At 42.8% G+C, this 14,169-nt stretch overlaps 1 protein-coding gene across 1 annotated transcript; it reads right to left on the bottom strand.

The window, feature by feature from the left end:
• Window positions 1-3,038: 3,038 nt before the first annotated feature.
• On the bottom strand, window positions 3,039-7,810 carry actr5 (actin related protein 5). Its single transcript, XM_037480925.2, has 9 exons — window positions 7,384-7,810; window positions 6,558-6,796; window positions 6,218-6,387; window positions 5,787-6,004; window positions 5,355-5,519; window positions 4,828-4,932; window positions 4,503-4,642; window positions 4,217-4,349; window positions 3,039-4,002 (listed from the first exon to the last, which is right to left on the bottom strand). Exons 1-9 carry the CDS (start codon window positions 7,765-7,767, stop codon window positions 3,670-3,672), a joined length of 1,887 nt encoding a protein of 628 aa, XP_037336822.2. The 5' UTR covers window positions 7,768-7,810; the 3' UTR covers window positions 3,039-3,669.
• Between the last annotated feature and the right edge of the window lie 6,359 nt (window positions 7,811-14,169).

The raw sequence follows: 14,169 nt of genomic DNA, 5'->3' as shown, positions 1-14,169 counted from the left end.
TTGGAAATATTCATTAAATATTCCAGCCGGAGACACAGATGCTCTAATCAGAGTATTCAATCAGAAGAAGTTCAAAGGCCGTGTCTCCCTCACTTCCTTTGTTGCATTTTGAAGACTTTCGGCCCTTTGGGAGCTGAGTGGAGGAAATGGAAAAGCATATAAACACTACGTCCCAGAGGGGAATAATGTTCTATGGGCCTCTTCTGTGGGCCAAATCATATCCGTAAGGATGTATTCAGTATATATCCCCCAGCTGAACTGAAATCTGCTCAACCAAAGAGGAAACTACCTGAGGTTTAAAAAGGGGCTTAAACTGAATGAATATTTGAAGTAATGAAGTTAAACAAATATTCAGTAGTGATGAACAAAACCAAGGTCAATGCACTCCAATTCTGTTTCTGATGCATTCATTCAAATCAAAAATTAAAACTAATATGAGTGTGTGTATTTATGTATGTATTTATTTTTCACCAACCCGCTCAGCAATGGAAAGCATACGGGTGAGCAGTATGAAGTCTTTGGTCTTTCGTGTTGTGTGGAGGTTTTTACGAGCGTCACAAAAATGTGTTTTTTTTCTATAACCTCGATAACGGAAATGTTTGGCAGGAATCAGATGAGAAGGACTTCTCACATGAACGCATCGACTCCAAAGACTTCTTGAAACAACGTGTGGCTTTCAGTGGTATCGCACTTAAGTATGATATTTTCATTTGATGCTACTTTTTAATGAAACATAGAACTTATTTATCTACAATATAATTTGGCAGCTATGGTTAATGTTTTTCGGGATAAGAATTACATGTAGATTATTACCTATAATATGAAAATTCTATATGAAACTAACCAAAAGTAGATGTCAAACACAATAAGCTACACCAGCAAGCCATCACACTATAACTCCATTTCCACTCCCCACTGTTAAGCTGCCCCATCCAATTAGAAGTTGCTGGAAAGTAAGGCACGATCCCTCACAGGCTTCTCACCCTTGAACGCATGGCATCTATGTGTGCGATAGTCTGCAAAAATGTTTTCCCCCCGTGCAGAGGGGAGGGAGACAGGGAGCACGGAGAGAAAGAGGTGATTGTTTGTAACAGAGGTTGTATTGGTTTTCAACCTGTCTTCACCTTGTGTTACTCTGACAACGGGACCTTCTGTCAACAGGCTATTTCGAACTCTGTAACCATGAAAACAAGAAGAAAAAAATGGATCATATTGTTGCCTCCAGAATTATTCAGAATGTGTGACACGCCGACATGCGTTTTATACAGGCAAAACAGGTTGAGAAAATAATAACGTTTCCCATTTAAAAAACCCTGAATGTGCATCTGTCACTTGGCCAACTCTGGCTCCTTATTTTGTCCTCCCCTCTGCCACCGGCCGGTGTGACGTGAGCTGAGCCCTGCCTGCTGCTCCTGCTGACCTGCAGCACAGAGCTCACAGATAAACCCTCCTAATTGGACTCTAGCCAACACTGTGGCAGAAGCAGAGCCAAGTCAGATCCACTACAGTGCAGACATCCCATGGGAGGTTTGGTCAAGGATCCATTTTAAAAACCTAATGATGACGCGTATTGGTCCAAGCAGCAGCTTTGACTTGTTCCTCGCTGACGTCTGACATGGTAGTCAAGAGGGAGGTGAAAGCAGGTGGAAAGATGGATAGAAGTGGGCACCATGTCCACTCGTCATATCCTGAAGGGCTCCGAAGCACTATAGGCCACCACACAGCCACAACATGTTGTAATTATAAACTATAAGAGATTATCCACCAACTGCTCGTTATACAACAACACACCAAAAAGCTACACAGTAGCATCCCCCCCATTAGCCAACCTAAAGTAAGCTGAAAGGCCCGGGAACCCATGATCCATTGACGTCTTTGAGTTGCACCTGCAGTTTCCTTCTTCCCAAGTATCATTAAGAAAGTATTGTTGAAATGTAGTGTAGCCATAGAAATTAATCCTGTTTACCTGCTTTTCAAAAGATTGCCTTGTTTTTTCATCCATTTAATCCCTCTTGTTGAATTTGAGCCAATCCCCCTGCAGTGGCAGGCCTGTTTTGGCTCTGATTAGCCTTGCTCTGCCCTGCTGTGGAAACCAGGGAGTTGTGTGTGTGTGTGTGTGTGTGTGTGTGTGTTGTTGTTGTTGCTGCTGTTTCTTGAGGAGAAACAGAAGAAGCTGGCAGACTTTTGAACCCTGAGCTGTGGCACAGTTTGTCACTGCATGACGCCATTAGACTGCAGGGGTCTGCTGGGTTAATAATGTTAAAGAACAAAGGGAACAAAATCGTGCGGAAAAAAACACCTGCAAGTCACTTAACAATTCTCTAGTAAGCGTTAAAACCTTTTGAACAGATGAGAGAGAAAGAGAGAGAGAAATATTTAGGGTTTTTGGCTGATTAAACTGTGGGTTTGTAGATTAGTAGGCTGGATACAAAAAAAAAACTTTGTTTCAACTGGCACTCAGAACCCCACATGAGTTTTTAGCATTGATGTAAGACAACAGAGAGAATGTCTCCTTCAAAGAGATGTCTGACACAGCACTTTGCTGCAGTTCTCGCATAAATCAGTCCAAGAGGAAGTTTGAAACTCTTCAATTGAAGCAAATCTACAAGACATTATAGGTCAATCTAATTATGTTGTATAATAGATGTAATATGGCAACAAGCTCTAGTGGTGTAAAACGATATTGCACCCCTTATCATATGTGCCTTCATTAATCAGTACCAATATAAAAATCTATAAAATGCTATTTGTGGAGCAGCAAACATTTGGCCAAATGAAACCTAGGGAATAAAACCCACACGTCTCTCCTTGGATGGATACAACTAGAAGTCAGACAGAACATGTGTATTTATGTGTGACTTACATAAACTAATCCTTTAATTGGTTTAAAGTGAGCTGCAGTGAAAGAAACAGAAATGACAGGATTGAGGAAGGGAGCCTGTAAATGTAAGACTTGTCATCTGTAACCGGTCATCAGACAGCTGTCTGACTTTCATCTCAACCGTCATTCAATTAAAAGCAAACAGCTGTTTCTTTCGGAGAAAATATATTTTATTAAAAACCTACAAACAACACATTCTATTTACATTGTCTACAAAATATTCCCCCAAGACCTTTTAAGATCATTAATTTGGTGACCATTCAATATGAACGGCCTCTTGTGGTTTCACCAAACGTCATGGAAATGAAACGTAGCTGTTCTTCCAACAAAGTTCCAGTTATAAGTTAGAAAAGTCACAGGAAACAAAAAACGGATGAAGATTGAGAACAGAACAGAGGCCCATTTGCATTAATGAATAGTGGACATGTTGGGTCTTAAAATTGTAAATAAAAACAGCCACAGCTGTGGCACCTTAAATGTAAGAGCTGGTGTTCTTGTTGTATTTTTGAGGTTGTGCGCTTCATTACATTTGTAAAGGTGAGCACCTTTTTGCACAGACAACAGATGCATTGCAGTTACAATCTTGATGATTTTCTGTTTTTAATCCATCTGCATCAAAGTGTTTATTTGTTCAAAGTAATCTTTATCTTTGATCGGCTGTTAAGAAGGTAAAACAATTCAATGTAAAACATAAGTCAAACTGGATGAAATGCAGTGTACCAAAACACTCAGAAATCCTTTCCAGACACAATTACAATCAGAGACTCAACGATAACAGAGATCTCAGTTCAGGAAGTAACCAAAGTAACATTAGCAGCAACAGTAGAACAGGAGGGGGACAGGGCGGACGTAACCGTGGTGACAGCAGCAGGAGCCCCGGTTGATGTCAGCGTGGTGGCAGAGGCCTCGGTGGGGCGAGCAGGAACTGGTTTGGTGATTTTCATGGGAACAAAGACATTTGAAGCGCAGTGCTCGCTCAGGTACTCGCCCCCTTTCTCCTCGTACTCCTGTCTGCTGATCCAGCCCTCTGCTGCTCCTCCCTCTCCGCTAGGTGGATGCTGCATGGCCCAGTCTCTCGCCCCGTACCAGGCATCCAGGGCCGGCCGGGACGCCATCGTCACCTGAGACAGAGTCGGTCAGAGATAAAATGTGTTTATTTATGAGATTTGGTTGGGAATATTTATGGCAGTAACGCCTTATCTATACAGACAAGACATTGGCTTTCTTGTTTCTTACTCTTCTGAGTTTGTATCCCTATGGTTGAAATGCATTTATTGTACGTCACTTAGCATCTGCTAAATGACATGAAATATGTAATATAATTGGACCTTGTACCTTAAAGTGTGACTGGAAGGGCCTCATAGCCAGCAGTTCTTTCTCCACTCTCTCCTTCATACCGGGGTACTGCATGTTCCCTCCTGTCAAAAACACATTGCTCACCAGCGCCTCCTGCTGCTCCGGTGTGTACCTGTACGTGGTCCAGAAGATGTATGAAAAACATTAATACCAATGTATCAATTCAAATAGTAAAAATATCAAGTAACCATCAGTTCCAAACATGAACGTTTTGAAAAGAACGGCACATGTTTTCCATGTGTATGTTTGCATGATTTGTCATTACCTGGCAAGGACGTACTGCAGCGTCTCCATGAGTCCCATCTGATCCTCTCCAGTTGGCGACGGCTGGAACAAGATCTCTGGACACCGCAGGCGCTCCGTCCCTACAAACAGCTGGTGGTACTCCGCCATGTTGAACACGGGCTGGAGATGAGGTGGAAGATAATGAGCTGTACCAAATATGGTTGTATTGTTGCATATACATTTAATCAGCAAAAACATCTCAGTTTCCTCACTGTTCTGGCAGATTAACCTAATACAGCCTAAGCAGCATTATTGAGGATCTAAACATCTTGTCTCGGGGGCCTCCAGTGCATCTGCGCCACTACCTGAATCACATTTGCAGGTTTTTCTGGCAGCGCGTCGTCGGGGAAGTCAGAATCGATCAGAGCCACTCCATCTCCATCGTCCATCGGTTGCTCCATCTCAGACACCTGGCAGAGAGCAAGAGAACAGCCTCAGGCTTCCTGTCAGCTGTAGCACATCGACTGCAGCAAACAAGGATGGTGCCAGTGACGCCCCGCAGCACATTCATGGCGATGACATGTGGGCCGAATTAATAATTGGTACATTTGAATGCAACCTCAGCTCAGTGGTTCCTAAGAAGACTACCTGCTGTCCACTTTCTCGGTTTTTAGTTATACTTCAACAATTAAATCTCCTCTTTTTACATGTAATATTTGGAAAACCGTCTTTTTTTAATGTTTTTTTTCCATGATCATACAAAGTGGTTTTATACACCCAACTGTTTTGTCAGACACACAATCTCAAAAGGCCCAGATGGTACTTACAGGTGAACAACTGATTGCTGATTTACAGATTCTGTTTCTGGCTTATTCGGTGGAACAACACTCACCTCAATCTTTCCCTCCGGGCCGTCGCTATGCAGCAGTTTCTGTCTACCCTGCTCCACCGCCAGCTGCAGCTTGTTGATGTACGACTGCAGCTCCTCGGCCGAGTCCATGTTGAGCTCCACCAGGCTCTTATGAAAATGATCCAACAGGCCGTCCTCCAGCAGTTCCTGCACACAAACAAACTCTTTGATCCCTGTGAAGCGCAGACCTGCTACGTTCTGCTTTTTTCCAGGTGTATTTCAGAAGTTTGGAAGTTATTGCTGGAGTGGACACAGGCCGCCATTAGCGGAACGATTAGCCCTTAAGGGGTTTATCGATTTGTATTCATGGCATGTAAAAGGTCTTCCCTACTTTATGTCAAGTCTAATCCATTTCCATGGCATCCAAGGAAACCTAAAAGGGTTGAAAATAACTATCAAATAATGCACTATTACATTCACTGCCAGAAGTCTGTCCAGCCTCTCATGGTCCTGCAGCAGTTTCTCCTCCCGGCGGCGAGCGTTGATCTCCTGAAGCCGTCGAAGCTGCTGAGCCCGTCTCTCCTGCCTCTCCTCCACACTCACACAGCCGCCCGGCACCTTACCCGAGAAGGGAAGCTGCATACGGTGAACTTCCCGCTCATAAAACTCGGGGCTGCGCCACTTTTCCAGCTCTGTGGAGAACGCAACAAAATGAGAAGAAAAAGGATTTGTAAAACATTAAAGGAAGAAAGGGTTTAGGAGAAAGTTCATGTCAGTGGGGAGTTTATATATATATATGTCACTGAAGATAAATGTCTTGAAGAATTCCTAAATCTGAACAGATTTGTGAACTTGTCCGGAGAAGCTCCAAAGGCATCAACATAAGGATGTTCACACCGAAGTACCTTCATGGTAATCCACAGCAATGTAACTGTGCTCATGCAGTAGTTCCTCCACGCGGCTGAGTGTGATGGCGGCGAGGTGACCTGGGTATTTCAGCTGGAGGAGGCGCTGCAAGTAAGACGCTGCCTGACTCCCAGCCACGTTCACACGCTTAGAGTTCACCGCATCAAACCTTGAATCGGAAGAAGTTACACTTAAAATGCGAAATGCATGCATGAATTCCTTGAAGAGTCACAAACAATGAAACCAAATGGAAAAACAATGGAACTCTAATGCAAAGGAAGATGAAATAAACTTAAAAGAGCGAATGCAACACTCAAGCAGTTGTCTGCGAATCCTCACCTGCCGTTGATGACCGGCAGGATGTGAGAGCAGTGGTACCCTGAGGACAGAACGATGCCCGTGTGAGGTGGCTGGAGGCTCCTTTGAGTGTTGTTGTTGTAGAAACTGTACAAACTGTCCACGCCGTAGGAGACGTACGGGACGCGGTAGCACTCAAACAGCAACTCTGACATCATCTGACGACAGTGCAGCGGGTTGCAGGGTGCCTCTGTCAGCACAATGGGGTGTGCCACACTGCCCTAGGAAAATATGGAGTGAATGAGGCTGGTTGAGTGTCATTGACTTTGTAAATAAAACAGAAAGGGCTAAATATTACCAGCCTGCCGTCTTGTAATTAAAACACGCTGTTGCTACAAAAACACTTTGTACGACTTTCTTTATTCATTATAACGTTTTTTTCTCTTCATGGTCTATCCAGTGATTCTTAACCATAGGGCCGCGTCCCCCTATTGTGCCGCGAGCGCCACCTAGAGGACTGCAAAACACTTTCAATTTGTACCCGTCGGCCGCATTGGGCCGCGGTTGAAATTTGGTGGATAACGGAAAGTAGTCTTTACGGAGACACAATTTGCGTCCCTATTATTATTAGTATGTACTGAAGTTTTTGTCTTCAAGCCATAAACAAAATTATAGAGTTTTGCACCCTTTTCAAATGTGAGGCTGATAATCTTTATTTTATTACATTACGCTATAAACTTTAGTTATCAATGATTTACATGCAAATAATCATCAAATACAAAAAGCACACACATCAACTAGAATTAGTTAACAGTGTGATTTTGTGCACACTGGGGTATGCAAAGCCAAAGAAAAGTCCACCACTAACCTCCGAGTCGATGCCCAGGTGAGTGAACACGTGGTCGAACATGAGCTCCTGGATCTCGAAGTTCACCGCCACGTTTCGGTCGAACTGGCTCTTCAGCAGCCACCGCAGCGGCTCCAGGTTTGGGATGTCGTTGCCGATCTGGGTCTCGCTGCGGGCGGCGCCTCTGCTGCGTGCCGCCACCGACTTGAAGAGCAGCCGCGGGGAGCCATTCTGCGCCGCCGGGGAGGCCCAGCCGGCCCGGGTCTGGAAGGAGCCGTTATCGATCACTATGGCGGCCGGTGAGGGGCCCAAACATTGGTCGGGGAGGTCAAAAATGGGGTCGGGAGAGGTTTTACTGTCTCGAAATGAGAAGATTTGGTAGACCGGTTCTGGTTTGGAAGCCATTTTGGAAGAGGGTCACAGCAAAATATGACCGAGTGAAGACACCATCTCGGTGACTTAGGGTTCCCGTTGTTTTTAAAATCCTCTGTTCTAACAGTCCTTCAATCTGTTCCCAGCAACATGTTAAAATAGTACCACCGTTCAATATGGACTAATACAATAAAATAGAGGCCTTGGCTTTGCCATTGCAAAATAAAATGCTGCATAAACAGTTTCTGTTTTGTTTTTTAGCCCAGCAGGGGGCGCTAGTAGTAAAGGGATGGCGTCCTCAGCCTTTAGTAGACCACTGCGGATCTTTCTAATGTTCGGCAGCCAAAATAAAATAGAAGAGGTTCAAATTTATAATATTGTCCATCTTATAGTCTAAAACATGCCATATTGACACGAGTGATTCAATCTCGTGTAGAATCCGTTGTTGTTAATTATCTCCAATTTTAGCTCTGCTTGTATAAAAATAAATGTGAATTTGGAATATGTCCTTCTTTTGACACCAGAGGTCACGCTGCACTCCATTTGGGCAAACCTTTTTGGAAATGAGAAGCACTGATATATCCTCTGCAGCACATTTTAAATTCCAGGCGAGAGCACAAAGTTTCTATATTAGGAATGAAGAAACCATAAGAATAAAGATAATGAAAAAACGTTCATCTAAAGAACCATTTGCAGTCTGTTTACAGACTACATTTTCTTCTAATCGCTTGAATTACTGGTCAACTGAATAAACAAAGAAATGGATGAGTCCATTTTGAAGCTACATCCAGACCATGTGAACAGACATTTTCCCTTCAGGCCGTGAGATCCCAGATTTATTTTCGCCTGCCATCCTGCTACTCTGCGCTGGCCGGACGAGGCCTCAGCTGGAGATGTGGGACACCTGCATTTAGGCTACTGTACATCCCAGTCTGCTTCAATGCACAACATTCACTCAATGCACATGTTTATGTTGGGGAAATCACGCTCTGATTTTCAGTTTATAATGCATTTCTCAATGCTCAAAGAACAGCTATTGATGTGTATTACAGCAGTTAATAAAGGAATAATATTTAATTAACGCCATACATGAAGTGTGTATTACACACAGATTGTGTATCTATGATTTAATCTTTTTTTACAACATCATTTTAAAATGTCTTCTATATTGAAATGTGGGTTGGAATTATGACAAACTGTTTTAAGGGTAATTGATTTCCTCTGTTCAGATGAATTTATAAACTATAATATTGCAGAAAGTGAGTGGTGTGGCTGGATTTATTTCCTGGATAGCAAAGATATTTTGGAGCAAAGGATAAAAAAGGATGGAGGAAGGAAAGTGTGTGTGTGTGTGTGTGTGTGTGTGTATGCTTGATGCTGTGTCGATGAACCACGAGCACAGTTCATTGCTCAGGCACAAAGCCCTAAGTGACTGCCGTCCCCCCCTCCTGATGCTAATAAGCAGATCTGGGTCAGCTCACCCTCTCAAACACGCACACACACTTGGTCACATTGGTAAGACGTACACATCCCCACTACGCACACATCCCCACCCACACAAACAAGCACACACAGTCACAAACTCAACTACAAATACACCCACATGTATTTCCTCTCCTCCAACACACAGACACACGCACACACACGCACACACACACACACACACACACACACACTGACGTCCATTCTCCCCATAAGGCAAGACGTGACATTGTGTCGCTGTCTGTGCACGACGCTCGCAGCTCTCTTCTTGTTGTGCTTGTCCTCCAGGCAGCGGTGAGGAGGCGCAGGGGAACTAATAGGCTACAAGCACTGTGGGACTGCCACGCGTGATGCAAAGCAGCCTCCATTTTGTGGAGGAATGAACAGACTGTTATTTCCCACCGACAGGCCGGGAGGGGGGGGGGATTTACATGTTTGGAACAATCCTGTTTAGTGTTCATGAATAATATTACTTATTTGAGATAGTAATTTTTAGTTTTAATTATTCATCGTTCTTATTTAACTGTTTCCTTTTTTTAGTGTTGTATGGTGAGTAGAAAAGATGAAATGTTGAATGCAAGATGTAACTTTATAATTATTGTTTTCTGCTTTTACAAATAGGCTACTATAGTGCATTTTTCACATTGCTCCACATTGGCAGTAATGGAACATATGATGCCACAATAGGACAATTTCATTCCATTTATTTTAATCACAACAATTAAATTGGCAATCGGATGACTGCATTAGAATTCCTGCTGTGTCTGAGTTCTGTGCTTATTTCCGTTTTTATGTATAAAACAGTAAGAAAGTGGAATACAGCAGCAATACTCAGTTTGTAAGTACTGGATATGTAAATGCTGCAATACTGTCATTAGTGTGCCAAAGGCTTAAACAACCATTTTGGTATACCTCTTCATCAATAGAAGTGCAGAGCTTCGTGTGTGTGTGTGTTTGGGTGTGAAAGAGAGAGAGTGAGAAAGAGGGGGGATGACGGATGGAGGAAGAAAGGCCAGTTTATGTAACAATCCTAACTCTGAGCATTTCTGAAATATCAGAGCCACACTGCGGACAAAACCCCCTGCAACCTCCATGACTCTCCTCTACACCCTGCACACACACGCACACAGACACACACAGACACACACGCACATCGTCTGTCACTACCGATCTCTTCAGTCTCTGACTCTGTAAGCCCAGCAGATCTTTTTTGGCCATAGAGTGATTAATGTGTTTGTGCACCTGTCACTATTCATGCATTCATGTATGGGTGTGAAAGTGGGTGTGTGTGATAGTGTGTATTTCATATTAGCAATCTATGTCTTGTTTGTGTGTACAGTAGACTGATTAAATCTCTTGTCAGGTTCAAACAGGGAGTTTTGACTAAAACCCTGCCATTGAACAGCAATCACAGCTGGCATCGCCGGCCCAACTTTGAATTCATGAAGTGAAATTAACGAGGCTCCAATAAGAGGATTATGTGTTATCTATACAGATTGGGTAGTTTTTTGAAGCTTTTATAAAACCAACAAAAAAAGAACACAAAAAGAGGAATTGATCAAACTGTGTCTTCTCTATAACCACATCAGCATGACTTAATCTAACAGTATTCATGTTACTTTCAAAGACAACGTCATCAGTTGTCAGTTTTTTTTTTTTAGGTTACAGGTTAGAAAAAGCACTATTGAGGACTACAGATCAAAGTTTGGTTGCTTTAGTCAAACCTGTGTTAGCGGGACCTTTGACGATCTCAACAATGAATTAATTTCTCATGTAAAGGTCAAGTATAGGCACTGTTTGTAAATGTAAACATTAAATCAGCTACACATCTGTACATTTTCATGACTGCATCTAGCCAGCTATAAAGCTTAGACAATATTTCCACACGCAATTAACTCCTACATATAAGTGCTTCTGTGGTGTGGTACATGTCTGACAGACGTCACAAGGTGAAAACAATTTCTGATAATACACTTTAATAATACACACTTTACACACCTGATAAAAGGAACGCTGCCTTTTCATGGATCATCAGTTGGTGAGGAAACGGTCATGCCGTCATGGGATAAAGATCCATTTAGTAGGGTTGTGGTTTAAAGCAGAGTTTTTTAGGCAACTCAATGCTTTAGTTTTTGAACATTAGACTTGATACGACTGACAACATCCACACAAATGAGAGAACTCCCACATGATTTTCTTCCACTACTGTTGACATGTAAAATGTGTATTCCATGGGAGACTGGGAGGCTAAACAGGCCTGGCAACAGGAACGAGGGGGCGGGGCTTACAGGGTACTTGTTCTGCAACAAAACCCACAGAAGTGTGAGGGGAAAAAAGTGGGCGAAATCTCATATGACTGAAATTGAGTAAACTGAAGCTAATTCTAATTTGTCCAGAAACACCTATTTCCTATTTATATTTTAGTATTTTTTTCATAGCCACAAGACTACAAGACATTTGTGACATATTTGGTTGAGAAGTAAAAGAAAGTATTTATTTTCACCTGTCACAGTGGGAGAAGCATATTTAGGGAGGGTGTTTTAAAACAAAATGCTGCTGAAATGTAGCGATCGTGCCGAAATGAACACGTTGACGTAAAGGGGGCGTGACCATGGACGGGAGACTCGCTTATGACATGTTGTACATTTGATCAAATGAAAGATATTCTTAAAAGACCATCGTCAAACAACAATCATCATGGATCGCATCCAGATGCTCATAAAAAGTCTCTAAAGAAAAGAAAATCATGAGTGTGCTGCGTTAGAAGTGACATTTCAGCTGTTTATTTTGACTTTCTTTTGTCACTCACTTGTCACACGAAGCGGTCAGGATTTGCTTAATTGTCTCGAGGCCAACCACTGAGTCAAGGCTCTCACGCACAAATAACCTGTGCACGAGAAAAAAAAATGTTTTCCCTCAAATCTCAACACACACACGCACACATGCACACACCCTGTCCAATTACTGTGGCCATGGCAACTATCAGAGATTATTGCTTGCAGTCAGCACTGCATGGCTGTTAGACGAGGCTTTAAGCTCCTTCGTATCTCAGGCCTGCACACACACACGCACACACACACGCACACACACACACACACACACACGTTGAAGCGGGCTGCTTGCAAGCAAAGACTCCCATCTCTGAGTGTCTCTCGCTGTCTCTTACTCTTACACACACACATTCAGCCTGAATTAATCCTTCTCTTTGTAGCCTTAGAAGCTAAATTGGTCGCCCCAGCAACCAATCTTAAAGCCCTTTCAAAGAAAAAAAGCACACCGAAAACGCATTTTGTCATGATGAATAGAAATAGATGATGTTGGATAGAATTGAAAGTGGCCCGATGTAATTTTGTGAAAAAGGTTTTGTTTTGTGGTTTCATTTTTTCCAAATGAATTCATACATATTTTTCTACATTTTCGTTTAATGTATTTATTTTAACATAGAAGCAGTTTATTTATTTAGATTTGGGGTGAGGCAGCATGTATTTCGCGTGCTGGCGTTTCTGTGTGCGCGTGTGTGTGACATTTGCAGCCGATCGTCTGTGCCCACGTTCGCCCGCGGATCGCAGCATGTGAGGGGGGAGGGAGATACGCCTCAAGGACTCTCCTTGTTTCGTCACTGTCCTGCAACACACAAACACAGGCCCACGTTCTCTCGCACACACACGCGCACATACCTCCAGACATGTATGACACACACTCCCTAACAAACACTGTGTTGGCCCGAACACAAATGGCAGCTGGCAAAGCTGCACAAGCCGAGCATGAAAATATGCGGGACTTTCTCTGGCCTCCGGCTGGTTTCTAAAATTAGACCTCTACGTTGTGGGATTTTTCTCGCATTCGCGCATTTGTTGGTATGCATACTCGTTTCCAAAATAAATTATTTTCCGCCTTGAAAAGACAGATCTAAATTAGTTTTACATAAAGAACAGAGATGTTCAATGTTTGGTTAAATAAGAGACAAATGCCTTGATTTCCAGACATCGCCACAGCGGGATACATTTCTGAAGCAGGCTGCAAAAATGTGATGACACTTTTGCTCATCCGTGTCACAGCAGATTATCAAGGCAAACGCGAGGTGCTTCGTGTATTCCCGAGGATTATAGCTGAGGTGGAGAGAGAAAAATAACTCCACCCTGGGTTTTTTTTCAAATATGAAGGTCTCACGTATATGTACACTAAAAAAGACAATAAGGCACATGAAGTTCGTGATGTATCAAGTAAGACTATTGTTTTCACTTTTAATTATGTGTGAAAGAGGGGGGGGGGGAAGCGCAGGAGGAGATTGACCCGTTTTCTCTCTTTTTTCTGCGTTTGAGGAGCTGTCCGCGGTGCTGCCTCTGCGGCAGGCCAGCTGCAGGATGTTCATCACATCGGCAACGAGTTGCATCCCTTCACGGCCTGCCGAGCATGCTCATCTGGAATCAAGCTGTTAAATGAGATGGAAACTTAAAACCTGTACACGTATGCATTCACAGCACGGAGATCTGAGCAAACAGTCGCATTCACTTAAATATTTGAATATAAACGTGCGCCGTACATTTTGTGTGGAAATATGGAAATATACTTGAATCTGTAAGAATCAGGCATTTATTAAATGTAAAAGTAAAAAAAGGCAAATATTATAAATGCTATTTAACAAAAATATTATTTCCCATTCCTTTAACATATGCGGCCTTTTGTCTGCACCGGGCAGGGGACACCCACGACGCGCGTGTGCCGCTCCTTCATTTTCACAAATTGTTTACAGTTAAATTGTTGAAATGTTATTCCAAAATATATTGTAAATACAACGAAAAATCGATGTACGAATAAAGAAAATGTTCTTAGTATTTTTTATCCGATAGGCCCTTTAGTCTATATGTTCATGTATCTCAGACCTGCATTTAGCAGGCCTCGCGACGCTGTTCGTTCACTCCCGTCGACTTGTTGACAGAATGTAGCATGAAA

The sequence above is a fragment of the Pungitius pungitius genome, chromosome 1 (assembly GCF_949316345.1).
Source record: "Pungitius pungitius chromosome 1, fPunPun2.1, whole genome shotgun sequence".
Lineage (NCBI taxonomy): Eukaryota > Metazoa > Chordata > Actinopteri > Perciformes > Gasterosteidae > Pungitius > Pungitius pungitius.
The sequence above is the reverse complement of the archived record's forward strand: the minus strand, read 5'-3'. Positions and strand labels throughout refer to the sequence as shown.